The sequence below is a fragment of the Saimiri boliviensis genome, chromosome 15 (assembly GCF_048565385.1).
Source record: "Saimiri boliviensis isolate mSaiBol1 chromosome 15, mSaiBol1.pri, whole genome shotgun sequence".
Taxonomy (NCBI): domain Eukaryota; kingdom Metazoa; phylum Chordata; class Mammalia; order Primates; family Cebidae; genus Saimiri; species Saimiri boliviensis.
Genome location: NC_133463.1, coordinates 2910349 through 2923665, shown reverse-complemented (window position 1 = coordinate 2923665; position 13317 = coordinate 2910349). Strand labels below are relative to the sequence as shown.

General features: G+C 42.7%; 1 protein-coding gene across 2 annotated transcripts in view; it reads left to right on the top strand.

The window, feature by feature from the left end:
- The window catches only part of PRKDC (protein kinase, DNA-activated, catalytic subunit), a 184307-nt gene that overhangs the window by 106164 nt on the left and 64826 nt on the right, over positions 1 to 13317 (top strand). For both annotated transcript variants that reach the window (XM_003940866.4, XM_003940865.4), the window contains exons 52-54: positions 421 to 532; positions 4272 to 4396; positions 4472 to 4621. In XM_003940866.4, the coding sequence (XP_003940915.2) occupies positions 421 to 532; positions 4272 to 4396; positions 4472 to 4621 (387 nt within the window). The remainder of the gene's footprint in view (positions 1 to 420; positions 533 to 4271; positions 4397 to 4471; positions 4622 to 13317) is intronic.

Genomic DNA, 13317 nt, shown 5'->3' with positions numbered 1-13317 from the left:
CCCTGGGAAACCTCCTCGCATAGCATGGCACTGGGAGTATGGTCCTGCTCTTTCTCATTTTATTGTTCTTGTCCTGGTATAGTAGGTGGCTTTTGAAAGTGAGTCAGTGCCCCATGATCTTGGATAGCAGCTCTTACTTTCACTGTAGCTTTCTGTCTGTCCGGCCTTGTGGGTGGGTCCAGCTGCAGTGGTTCTGCATGATGGAACAGCAGACTGCCCTGCACCTTCCTGCTTGTGACATTAGTGCCCTCACATACATGCTTCTGTGTGTATTTGTACACAGAATTTGCATCATGTTCTATATTTAGATTTTCCCAAGTTATGCTGTCAGTATAATGTGAGAAGGAAAATTGTCATTTATATTTGTGGAACAACAGAATGGATTATTTGATGCATATGTCTTTTCTTTATTTGTTGTAGATACTTTCAAGCTTTGGTGAATAATATGTCCTTTGTAAAATATAAAGAAGTGTATGCTGCTGCAGCAGAAGTTCTAGGACTTATACTTCGATATGTTATGGAGAGAAAAAATGTGAGTGTGCTATGCAGTTTTCAATAAATACCTCTTACTCTATTTTGATTTGTTATCACCCTTGATACTTATATATGTATTTCCTGTATGGTATTAGAAACAAAATAGGCCTCTGCATTTATTAATGTTTTACTGTTTATTACTAAAATATACCAAATACAACACTTACTTTTTTTTAGACAGGACACATGATTTTTAAACACCTTGGACACTTGGTGAACATTTAGAGATCAGCAACTAACTTTGTAATGTAAAATCAGGATGAGAGTATTTAACCTGCTTTTATTACTGTGAACTTGTTTCTAAGGAGTTCCTTGTGGAGGAAATTGTCCTGGTAGATAGGTGCTGTGGTGAGTGCTGAATTCTCTCAGTCTAGTCCTCCGCTTGTAGTTTTTGGTGGAGATGGTCTCAGTACTGCTGCCTTGCCCACTGGACGGGACTGTGAGACAGCCTAACTGAACGATTAAGTGCAGTGCATGTTCAGATCAGAAGACTGAATGAAGAAGTCACATATTCTTTATTGTTTTAAATTTTTTTTAGAGCTGGGGGTCTTGCTCTGTCACCTGGGCTGGAGTGCAGTGGTGTGATCATAGCAGCCTCACACTCCTGGGCTCAAGCCATCCTTCCACCTCAGCCTCCTGAGTAGTTGGAATTACAGGCATATACCACCATGTTTGGCTAATTTTTGGAAGTTTTGTAGAAACAAGGTTTCGCCGTGTTGCCCAAGCAGGGTTGTGGGTTTTGGGGTCTTCAATGCTGGCGTAATCACTAGGATGAGGTACTGTGTGGGACACTGGGGATCTTGCTGCTGCAGAGCCTGTCTGGGTGGCCTAGCTGGTCACACCCCGAGGACACTCTTGGCTCCCTTCGTCCTCTTGTAGTGGCCTCTCCTCCCTTTCCTCAGCTTCATTTCCCTGACCACCTCCATTGCTCTGCCTTGGCCTCACTTGCCGCTCCCCTGCCCACCTCATCCAGCTTCACAGCTTTACAGACTACTTTTATGTTGGTGACTCTCGAGTTTGTACCCCCAGCTCAGTTCCTCTCCTAAAAGAAAGGACAGAGTAGATTCCAGGTCCCAGTCACTGTTGGGCTGGGTGAGAAGAGGCTTAGGAGAAGCTGGGTGGTCCTGAGCAGGCACCAGCGGGCCCAACACTGTGATTGGACCCTTGTCCATGTCACCAAGTATGGACTTGTTTGGATTTAAAATAAAATTAAGCTGCAAGGAAATAGACCCCCCCCCCTTTGGGAAGATCAAACACTACTTTCAATTTATTTTAGGGATTATCAGCTATTTTTGTAAATAAACAGATTTTTAAAATTCAGTAGAAACTTTTTACAAGAAGATTCTAATATCCCTAAATATGCGATTTAAATCTATGTAATATGCTTCATTTCCACCATAAATGGAGTAAGTTACAGCAGATCCCCATGTTTAATCTCTCATGACTTAAATTTCACCTTAAGAATAATTTCACTTTCTTTTATGTATTTTTTTTCTAAATAGAAAAGTGATGAAGACTTATCATAGAAGTTTGGAAAGCAGAGTAAACATAAAGAAGTAAGCAAGAGGCCAGGCACTGTGGCTCTTGCCTATAATCCCAGCACTTTGGGAGGCCAAGGCAGGTGGATCACTTGAGGTCAGGAGTTCGAGACCAGCCTGGCCAACAAAAACAAAAATTGGTCAAGTGCTGTGGATCACACCTGCAGTCCCAGCACTTTGGGAGGCCGAGGCGGGTGGATCATGACGTCAGGAGTTTGAGACCAGCCTGGCCAACATGGTGAAATCCTGTCTCCACAAAAAATACAAAAATTGGTCAAGTGCTGTGGCTCACACCTGTAATCCCAGCACTTTGGGAGGCCGAGGCGGGTAGTTCACCTGAAGCCAGGAGTTCGAGACCAGCCCGGCCAACATGGTGAAACCCCATCTCTACTAAAAATACAAAAGTTAGCTGGGCGTGGTGGTAGGCACATGTAATCCCAGCTACTCAGGAAGCTGAGGCGGGAGAATCCTTCAACCCAGGACGTGGAGGTTGCAGTGAGCCGAGATCATGCCATTGCACTGCAGCCTGGGTGACAGAGTGAGACTCTACTCAAAAAATGTAAAATAGGCCGGGCGCGGTGGCTCAAGCCTGTAATCCCAGCGCTTTGGGAGGCCGAGGCGGGTGGATCACGAGGTCAAGAGATCGAGACCATCCTGGTCAACATGGTGAAACCCCGTCTCTACTAAAAATACAAAAAATTAGCTGGGCGTGGTGGCACGTGCCTGTAATCCCAGCTACTCGGGAGGCTGAGGCAGGAGAATTGCCTGAGCCCAGGAGGCGGAGGTTGCGGTGAGCCGAGATCGCGCCATTGCACTCCAGCCTGGGTAACAAGAGCGAAACTCCGTCTCAAAAAAAATAAAATAAAATAAAATAAAAAATGTAAAATAAAAAGAATACAGTAAGATAGGCTCACACTTCCCATAGAACGATTGTTAGTACCTGGGGCACACAGCTCCACTGTCCTTGGTCTCTCTTATCCATACTGTTTTACAACTTGCTTTCTTTACTTGCTAGATTGTGACCGTTTAATTGTGTTGTCATATAAATACTTTTAATAAAAAGAATCAGTAGTACAAAACTACCTACCTCAGTAGTGCAGTACTAACTACCGTATTCTATATGGGCTTCAGGCCATTGAAATTTGTGGTTTTGTGTTAAGGATTTTTCTTAAACATAATTTAAAAATAGTCTCATACTATTTTGGAAAAGTATCTCTTTTCCAAAATGCTTGGGGTCAAGATTGTTTCCAGTTTCTGGTTTTGCACTATTTGCATTATAGTTCCTGTTTGAACATCTCTAATTTGAAAATCCAAAATTCACATCCTCCAGTGAATGTTTTGTTGCTGAGGCTCAAAAAGTTTCACATTTTGGAGGCTTCTGGGTTTTCAGATTTGGGGTGCACAGTCTGTGGTGAGTTTGCTTTGAACAACTGTTCAGTCTTCGTGTCTTTGAAAAGGTTGCCTATTCCTCCCTCTGATGTTTGTGAGGAACGAGGTGAGCTATGAAGGACAGCAGTGTTTTCTGTTGCTTCCTTCCAGTAGAAGCTGCGAGTCCTTCTCTGTGTGGAGCACATTTGAGGGCATCCTGGTTCTAGGTTCTAGGCATGCAGTAGGGAACAGGACAGGTCACGTCCCTGCCCTTCAGGAGCCGGCATTTGGGGAGGGGAAACAGATGGTATACAGACGAATATATAACAGTAGGTAGCAACACTTGGTGAAGAGAGGTGGGATGTGAGCAGTGATGAGGATTGCTGTGTGAATAGAATTGCTTGAAAATTCTAGTCCATGTGAATATTTTTCATCAGAAACCCGAACATCATAAAATAAGTCTCAAACACTATTTAGCTTCGCTTCTCAAAGAACTTACTGGGAGTGTTTTGGTGTCAGTAGGAAACACTGATCTTCATCAGTCTGACATCTGACACGACCCAGACACCTGGGTGCTCAGCGCAGAGCACAGCCGTGTGGACTGGCTCACTGAGGTGTAGGAACTCAAGGATCCAGAGCCCGTGGGTGTGCGATGATCAGTGCAGACCAGCAGACATCCCCGGCAAACTACTGTCCCATCATCTACCTTGTTGTAGGTGATAACATTGAACACCTTCCTTAGGCTCACTTAAATACTCAAGATAAACCTTACTTAGGTGCTTAACCTACATTTCCACTTTTGTGTATTTGAAAATAAACTTAATTTTTCAGATTCTGGAGGAGTCTCTATGTGAACTAGTTGCGAAACAATTGAAACAACATCAGAACACTATGGAGGACAAGTTTATTGTGTGCTTGAACAAAGTGACCAAGAGCTTCCCTCCTCTTGCAGACAGGTATGGGCTGTCCAGGGACCCTGTTGGGGCAGGAGGCTCGTTGGCCCTCCTCTCACCAGTCCTCTTGCTCCCCAGGTTCATGAATGCTGTGTTCTTTCTGCTACCAAAATTTCATGGAGTGTTGAAAACACTCTGTCTGGAGGTGGTACTTTGTCGTGTGGAGGCAATGACAGAGCTGTACTTCCAGTTAAAGAGCAAGGACTTCGTTCAAATCATGAGACATAGGTGAGTGAACACTAGCCCTGCTCTCGGGTCCCATTGGCTCATAAAGTGTTAATTTGTTCAGATGTCTCCACTTCCAGAACCTGTGGGTTTCCATGAAATGCACGTTTCTGAAGTTGGAATCTCTGAAGAAAAGGTGAAAGCAGCATAAGAACAGGACGTGTGCTGAGTTGGGCCTGCTCCCTGCTCCCTTGGCCTGGCATCTTGGGGAGCCACATCCTAGGGTTTGTGTTTCATCCCTAAATGAAGGAGGTGGCCTGTGGGGTTGTCTTGGCTCTCTTTAGATTTAAAATGTATGCTTTTGAATTCTGTACTAATTTTGCCAGGTGAGAAGCTTCTGTTAATGTGTTTCAGTTGTTGATTTATTTTCAAAATTGCAACATAGCATAAAAGTATATGTTAGAAAGCTGCTGATCACTTACATTGTATTATTTCCCTGTACTCTTTTCCAATTTTAGTCTATATACCCTTTTTTTTTTTTTTTTCAGCTTTTATTTTTGAATCAGGAGGTACAAGTGCAGGTTTGTTACAAAGGTGTATTGCATAATGCTGACATTGGGAGTGAAGATGAATCTGTCACTCAGGTCCTGACCATAGTATTTAGTAGGTAGTTTTTCAGCTCTTGCCTCATTTCCTCCCTTACTGTTCTTCTTTTCCCCAGTGTCTGTCGTTTCTGACCTTATGTCTACGTGTACTCAGTGTTTAGCTCCCACATATGAGTGAGTACATGCAGTATTTGCTTGTTTCTGCATTAATTCGCTTAGAATAATGGCCTCCAGCTGAATCCATGTTGCTGCAAAGGAGATTATTTCATTCTTTTTTTTATGGCTGCCTAACGCTCTGGTGTATATGTACCATTTTCTTTATCCAGTGCATCACTGATAGGTACCTGGGTTGATTCCCTGTTTTTGCTATTGTATATGGTGCTGTGGTGAACATATGGTGCATGTGTCTCTTTGGTAGAATGATTTATTTTCCTTTGCATGTATACCCAGTAATGGGATTGCTGGGTCAAATGATAGTTCAACTCTGACTTCCTTGAGAAGTCTCCAGACTGCTCTCCGCAGTGGCTGAACTAATTTACGTTCCCACCAAAAATGTGTAAGTGTTCCCTTTTCTCTACAACCTTGACAATGTCTGTTGTTTTTTAACAAAACCATTCTGACTGTCCTGAGATGGTGTCTCATTTGCATTTCTCTGATGATTTGCTATGGTGACCTTTTTATATTTATATTTGTTGGCCACTTACATGTCTTTTGAAAAGTATCCATGTTGCCGGGCGCGGTGGCTCAAGCCTGTAATCCCAGCACTTTGGGAGGCCGAGGCGGGTGGATCACAAGGTCAAGAGATCGAGACCATCCTGGTCAACATGGTGAAACCCCATCTCTACTAAAAATACAAAAAATTAGCTGGGCATGGTGGCGCGTGCCTGTAATCCCAGCTACTCAGGAGGCTGAGGCAGGAGAATTGCTTGAACCCACGAGGCAGAGGTTGCCATGAGCCGAGATCGCGCCATTGCACTCCAGCCTGGGTAACAAGAGTGAAACTCCGTCTCAAAAAAAAAAAAAAAAAAAAGGAAAGTATCCATGTCTTTTGCTCATTTTTAATGGGGTTGCTTTTTAACTATTGTTTATGTTTTTTATGGATTCTGGATATTAGACCTTTGTTAGCTATATAGTTTGTGAATATTTTGAATATTTTCTCCCATTCTATAGGTTGTCTGTTTATCCTCTTGATAGTATCTCTTGCTGCACAGAAGCTCTTCAACTAGATCCTGCTGATCAATTTTTGTTTTCATTGCAATTTCTTTTTAGAACTTAGTCATAAATTCTTTGTCAAGGCTGATATTGAGAAGGGTATTTCCTAAATTTTGGATTTTTATAATTTGAAGTCTATAATCCACCTTAATTTTTGTATATGGTGATAGGTAGTGGTCTAGTTTCATTCTTTGTTGCAATTTCTTCTTAGAACTTAGTCATAAATTCTTTGCCAAGGCTGATATTGAGAAAGGTATTGCCTAGATTTTGGATTTTTATAATTTGAAATCTTACACTGAAGTCTGTAATCCATCTTAATTTTTGTATATGGTGATAGGTAGGGGTTTAGCTTCATTCTTTTGCATATGATTGCCCTGTTATCTCAGTACAATTTATTGAACGAGGCATCTTTTCGCCATAGTTTATTTTTGTTGACTTTGTTGAAGACCAGATGGTTGTAGGTGTGTGGCTTTATTTCTGGGTTCTCCATTCTATTCCGTTGGCCTCTGTGCCTGCCTGCCTGCCTGCCTGCCTGCCTGCCTGCCTGCCTCCCTCCCTCCCTCCCTCCCTCCCTCCCTCCTTCCCTCCCTCCGCCTTTCTCTCTTTTCTTTCTTCCTTTCTCCTTTTTCTTTCCTATTCTTCTTTCTTTCTTTTTACCAGTACCTTGCTGTAGCCTTGTAGTTTTAGTGAAGTTGGGTAATATGAGGTTCTGGCTTTGTTCTTTTTGCTTAGAATTGTTTTGGTTATTCGGGCACTTTGGTTTCATATGAATTTTAGAATAGATTTTTCCCAATTCTGTGAAAAGTGACATAAGTAGTTTGATAGGAATAGCATTCAATCTGTAGATTGCTTTGGACAGTATGGCCATTCTAACAATATTGATTCTTCCAATCCATGAGCATAGAATGTTTTTTGATTTATTTTTATTGTCTTTTATTACTTTTCAGCAGTGTTTTATAGTTCTCCTTGTAGAGATCCTTCACCTCCTTGGTTAGCAGTATCCCTAGGAATTTTATTCTGTTTTTGCTGTTGTATGTGGGCTTACATTCTTGATTTGGCTCTCAGCTGTAATGTTAGTGGTTTATAGAAATGTTACTGATTTTTGTACATTGATTTTGTATCCTGAAACTTTACTGAAGTCATTTATTAGGTCTAGTAGCCTTTTGGCAGATTTTTAGGAGTTTCTAGGTATAGAATCATACCATCAGAGAAGAGGAATAGTTTGATTTCTTCTTTTCCTACTTGAATATGTCTTATTTCTTCCTCTTGCTTGATTGCTGTGCGTAGGACTTCGAGTACTGTGTTGAATAGGAGTGATGAGAGCGGGCACCCTTGTGTTTTCCAGTTCCCATGGAGAACGCTTCCAGTCTTTGCCGTCAGGCAGTAGGATGTTGGCTATGGGTTTGTTGTAGATGTCTCTTATTATTTTGACAAATGCTCCTTTGAACTTTTTTTTTTTTTTTTTTTTTGAGACAGTCTCTCTCTCTCTCTCTCTCTCTCTCTCTCTCTCTTTTAATTGCATTTTAGGTTTTGGGGTACATGTGAAGAACATGCAAGATTGTTGCATAGGTACACACGTGGCACTGTGATTTGCTTCCTTCTTCCCCCTCACCTATATCTGGCATTTCGCCCCATGTCATCCCTCCCCCAGCTCCCCACCCCTCACTGTCCCTCCCCTATTTCCCGCCAACAGACCCCAGTGTGTAGTGCTCCCCTCCCTGTGTCCATGTGTTCTCATTGTTCAGTACTCACCTATGAGTGAGAACATGCAGTGTTTGATTTTCTGCTCCTGTGTCAGATTGCTGAGAATGATGGCTTCCAGGTTCATCCATGTCCCTACAAAGAACACGAACTCATCATTTTTTTATGGCTGCATAATATTCCATGGTGTATATGTGCCACATTTTCCCTGTCCAGTCTATCATTGATGGGCATTTGGGTTGGTTCCAGGTCTTTGCTATTGTAAACAGTGCTGCAATGAACATTCATGTGCATGTGTCCTTATAGTAGAATGATTTATAATCCTTTGGATATATACCCAGTAATGGGATTGCTGGGTCAAATGGAATTTCTATTTCTAGATCCTTGAGGAATCGCCACACTGTCTTCCACAATGGTTGAACTAATTTACACTCCCACCAACAGTGTAAAAGTGTTCCTATTTCTCCACATCCTCTCCAGCATCTGTTGTCTCCAGATTTTTTAATGATCGCCATTCTAACTGGCGTGAGATGGTATCTCAATGTAGTTTAATTTGCATTTCTCTGATGACCAGTGATGATGAGCCTTTTTTCATGTGTTTGTTGGCCTCATGTATGTCTTCTTTTGTATAGTGTCTGTGTATATCCTTTGCCCACTTTCGAATGGGCTTTTTTGTTTTTTTCTTGTAAATCTGTTTTAGTTCTTTGTAAATTCTGGATATCAGCCCTTTGTCAGATGGGTAGACTGCAAAAATTTTTTCCCATTCTGTTGGTTGCTGATTCACTCTAATGACTGTTTCTTTTGCTGTGCAGAAGCTGTGGAGTTTGATTAGGTCCCATTTGTCTATTTTGGGTTTTGTTGCCAATGCTTTTGGTGTTTTGGTCATGAAGTCCTTGCCTACGCCTATGTCCTGAATGGTTTTGCCTAGATTTTCTTCTAGGGTTTTTATGGTGTTAGGTCTTATGCTTAAGTCTTTAATCCATCTGGAGTTAATTTTAGTGTAAGGTGTCAGGAAGGGGTCCAGTTTCTGCTTTCTGCACATGGCTAGCCCGTGTCTCTCTCTCTTACCCAGGCTGGAGTGCAGGCATGCGACCTCAGCTCACCACAACCTCTGCCTCCCAGTTTTAAGTGATTCTTTTGCCTCAGCCTCCTGAGTAGCTGGGTTTATAGACAGACACCACCAGGCCTGGCTACTTTTTATATTTTTAGTAGAGACAGGGTTTTACCATGTTGACCAGGCTGGTCTTGAACTCCTGACCTTAGATGATCTTCCCGCCTCAGCCTCCCAAAGTGGGATTACAGCCATGAGCCACTGCACCTGGCCTTGGTTTGTTCTTGTTTTTCTAGTTTATATGCGATGTTTGATTGTTGATTTGAGGTCTTTCTAATGTTTTGATGTAGGCATTTAGTGCTGTAAACTTTCCTTTTAATACTACTCTAGCTGCATCCCAAAGACTTTGATATGTTGTGTCCCTGTGTTCCTTAACTGAAAAATAATTTTTTATTTCTGCCTTAATTTTGTTGCTTATTCAACAATCATTTAGGAGTAAGTTGTTTAAATTTTGTGAACTTGTGTGGTTTTGAGAGATCTTCGTATTGATTTCTATTTTTATTGTACTGTGGTCTGAGTATGGTTTTGATTTTTATTTAATTGAGCTTGTGTTGTGACTGAGCATTTGGTTGATCTTAGAGTACGTTACATGTGCAGATGAGAAGAATGTATATTCTGTGGTTGTTAGGTGGAGTATTCTGTAGATGCATTGGGTTGAACTGTTCAAGCGTTGAGTTTAAGTCCAGAATTTCTTTCTTAGTTTTCTGCCTTCCTCATCTTTCTAACAGTATCAGTATAGTGTTAAAGTTTTCCGCTATTATTGTGTGGCTGTATAAGTCTCTTCATAGGTCTAGAAGAATTTTTTTATGAATCTGTGTGCTCCCAAAGTTAGGTGCTTATATATGTAACATAGTTAAGTCTTCTTGTTGAATTGAACCTTTTGTCATTATGTAATGCCCTTTTTTATCCTTTTTAACTGTTGTTGGTTTAAAGTTGTTTTTTAAAATAAAAGAATAGTAACCCCTGCATTTTTTGTTTGTTTGTTTTCAGTTTTTGTGATAGATCTTTCTCCATCCTTTTACTTTGAGCCTGTGGGTGTTGTTACATGTGAGATGGGTGTGTTGAAGCAAGAAAATAGTTGAGTCTTTATTTTTAAATCCAAATTGCCACTTGTGGCTTTTAAAAGGGGCCTTTAGACCATTTACATTCAAGGTTAATATTGATATGTGAGGTTTTGATCCTACTGTCTCATTGTTAGCTGCTTGTTTTGTAGACTTAACTGTGTAGTTGCTTTACAGTGTTGGTGGGCTATGTATTTCGGTATGTTTTTGTGGTAGCTGGTATTGTTCTTTTGCTTCATGTTTAGCACTCCCTTAAGGATCTCTTCTAAGGCAGGTCTAGTGGTAACAAATGCCCTTAGTGTTTCTTTGTCTGAAAAGGACTTTATTTTTCCTGTCCTTATGAAGCTTAATTTGACAGCATATGAAATTCTTGGTTGCAATTTGTTTTCTTCAAGGATGCTGAAAATAGGTTCCCAGTCTCTCCTGGTTTTTAAGGTTTCTGCTGAGAGGCCTGTTGGTACCCTGATGAGGTTGGTTCTCTCAGGAAATGACCTGACCCTTCTCTCTAGCTACCTTTTAATTTTTTCTTTCATGTTGACATTGGAAAATCTGATGACTGTGTCTTGGGGATGGTCTTGTATAGTATCTCACAGGGTTTCTCTGAATTTCTTGAATTTGCATGTCCACCTCTCTCGTGAGATAGGGAACATTTTCATGGACTGTATCTTGAATATATTTTCCAAGTTGTCTCCTCTTTCAGGAATGTCCATAAGTCACAGGTTTGGTTCTTTTTACATAATCCATTATTTCTCAGAGATTTTGTTCATTTTTTAGAATTCTTTTTTCTTTATTTTAGTCTGACTGGGTTGATTTGAAGGACTGGTCTTCAAGCTCTGAGATTGTTTCCTTAGCTTGGTCTATTCTGTTGTAAATGTTTCCAACTGTATTGTGAAATTTCTGTAGTGAATCTTCAATTCCAGAATTTCAATTTGGCCCTCCCTTCTGTCCTTTTTTTTTTTTTTTTTTTTTTTTTTTTTTGAGACAGGGTGTCACTGTGTCACCCAGGTTAGAGTGTAGTGGTGCGACCATGACTCGCTGCTGCAGCTTCTACCTCCCAGGCTCAGTGGATCCTCACACCCCAGTCTTCCTTGGAGCTGGGACTATAGGCATGCACCACTATGCCCAGCTAATTTTTTGTATTTTTTGTAGTGATGGAGTTTTATTGTGTTGCCTGGGCTGGCCTCAGACTCCTCAACTGAAGCAGTCTACCTGCCTTGGCCTCCCAAAGTGCTAGGATTCAGATGTGATCCTAGCGGCTGGCTTGTTAGTTCTTAAAATGGCTGTGTTGCCTTCTGACTCTTGAATCATTTTACTGGATTCCTTGGATTGGATTTCAGCCTTCTCTTGGATCTTGAGTTTTCTTGCCGTCTGGATTCTGAATTCTATTTCTATCATTTCAGCCATTTCGGTTTGGCTAAAAACCATTGCTGAGAAGCTAGTACAGTGGTTTGGAGGTGAGGAGATACTTTGAATTGCTGGAGTTCTTGCACTAATTCTTCGTTACCTGAGAGGGTGGTGTTTCTTTATCTTTTTGGAGTTGCTGCAGCTTGGATAGGACCTTTTGTTTTCATATTCATCATTTTCCTTGAGGGTTCAATTGTGGTGTATGCGAGTATAATTGATTGGCTTCCTTTCTGGGTGCTTTCAGGGGGCTGAGGCTCTGTGTAGGATCTTTCTTTGTGCTAGATTCCTGCATTGGGTTTCAGAGGTGATGTATACTAGAAGAATTTTTTTTATTGATTTAATTCAGACTATGATCCAGTATATGGCGCTTAAGGGTAAGGGCTAGCACACAGGCTCTTCAATTGGAGTCCGTTCAGTACAGTGCTCTGTTCTAGGGGGAGGGGAAGGGAGACAACTCCTCTCACCAGGGTCATTCTCAGGCCCTAGAGGAGCCCCCTCCAATCACTGGTACCATACGCACATTTCCTGAACCCCAAGGTGGGGGTCCCTGGCGGGCTTTGCTCCCCACCCCTTAGCAGTGGCCTGAGCTGAAGGTTAGGTCACCAGGAGACCCGCAGCATTTTGGAGGCCCGCTGGTCCTCTGTGCTTGGCAGAGTCAGAGTGGGTTGTGGAATATGTCTGTGGGTGGTCTGTTGGTATAGTAAGTCAAGGGTGGGGGATCTCAGGGCAGGGTGATACCGTGGTTGTGCAGGCTGTATGTTGCCTGCAGTCTGTTGCCCACAGCCTGGGGTTTTTGCCCAACAGACAGTTGTGGGGACTGCCCAGCTCATGCTCCCTCAACCAAGTCTGCTGGTGTCTGCCCCTGTGGCTGGCCTGACCAGCTAGTGTATTCCATGCCTTCTGTGACAAGATCACAGGGCCGTTACGTGTTTCATGCCACAGGGTTCCTTAGGCAGATGCAAAGCTGGCAAACAGGCCTCACCGTTCCCAGACCAGCCTTGTGGAAGGGGGCTCACCCAGCATTCATGCTGGAACACGAACCCATGTCTCACTCTGCTCAATGTTCTAAGCAGAGCTTGAGCTCTGACCCCAGATCTTGGCTCTATATTCCTTGCACCCTGGGGGCTGGACCAGGCCCACAGATTTGTCCTCTGTCCCTTCGGAATCAAGCACCATCTGTGCTGGGATGGGTGAAGTGTTCCCAGGCCATTGGCAAAGCACTCAGGCTGGGTAGTGGAGGCTATGCTGTGTGTATGCTCTTGTGGAAGCAGCCAGGGTTAGGGGAGGGGCTGGGAAATGGACAGATAGGCATGCAGGTCAGACTCACCCCAGACCCACGGGAAGGACAGCTCTGCTCTTTCCCAGCCCAGCATTCAGCAGGGACTAGAGCGACTCAGAGCAAGGTGAGAGCCTGGAGACATGGGTCCCTGGGGTCACTTTTTGCTGGAGCTGCCCCACATGGAGTAAGACCCACTGGGCTGCATGTAGGCTCATGCTCTGCCTGTGCCTTCTCTCTCACATATCCCTGCCAATTCAAATGTCTGTGGGAGTTGTGGGATATTTTGTGACTAGTATCCCAGAGCTCAGCAGCAAGTGTAGGTGGCTTTATTGTCATGCCACTCACCCCTTCCTTAGGACCTGATCAAGGCCGGGAGCGGGTTCTGG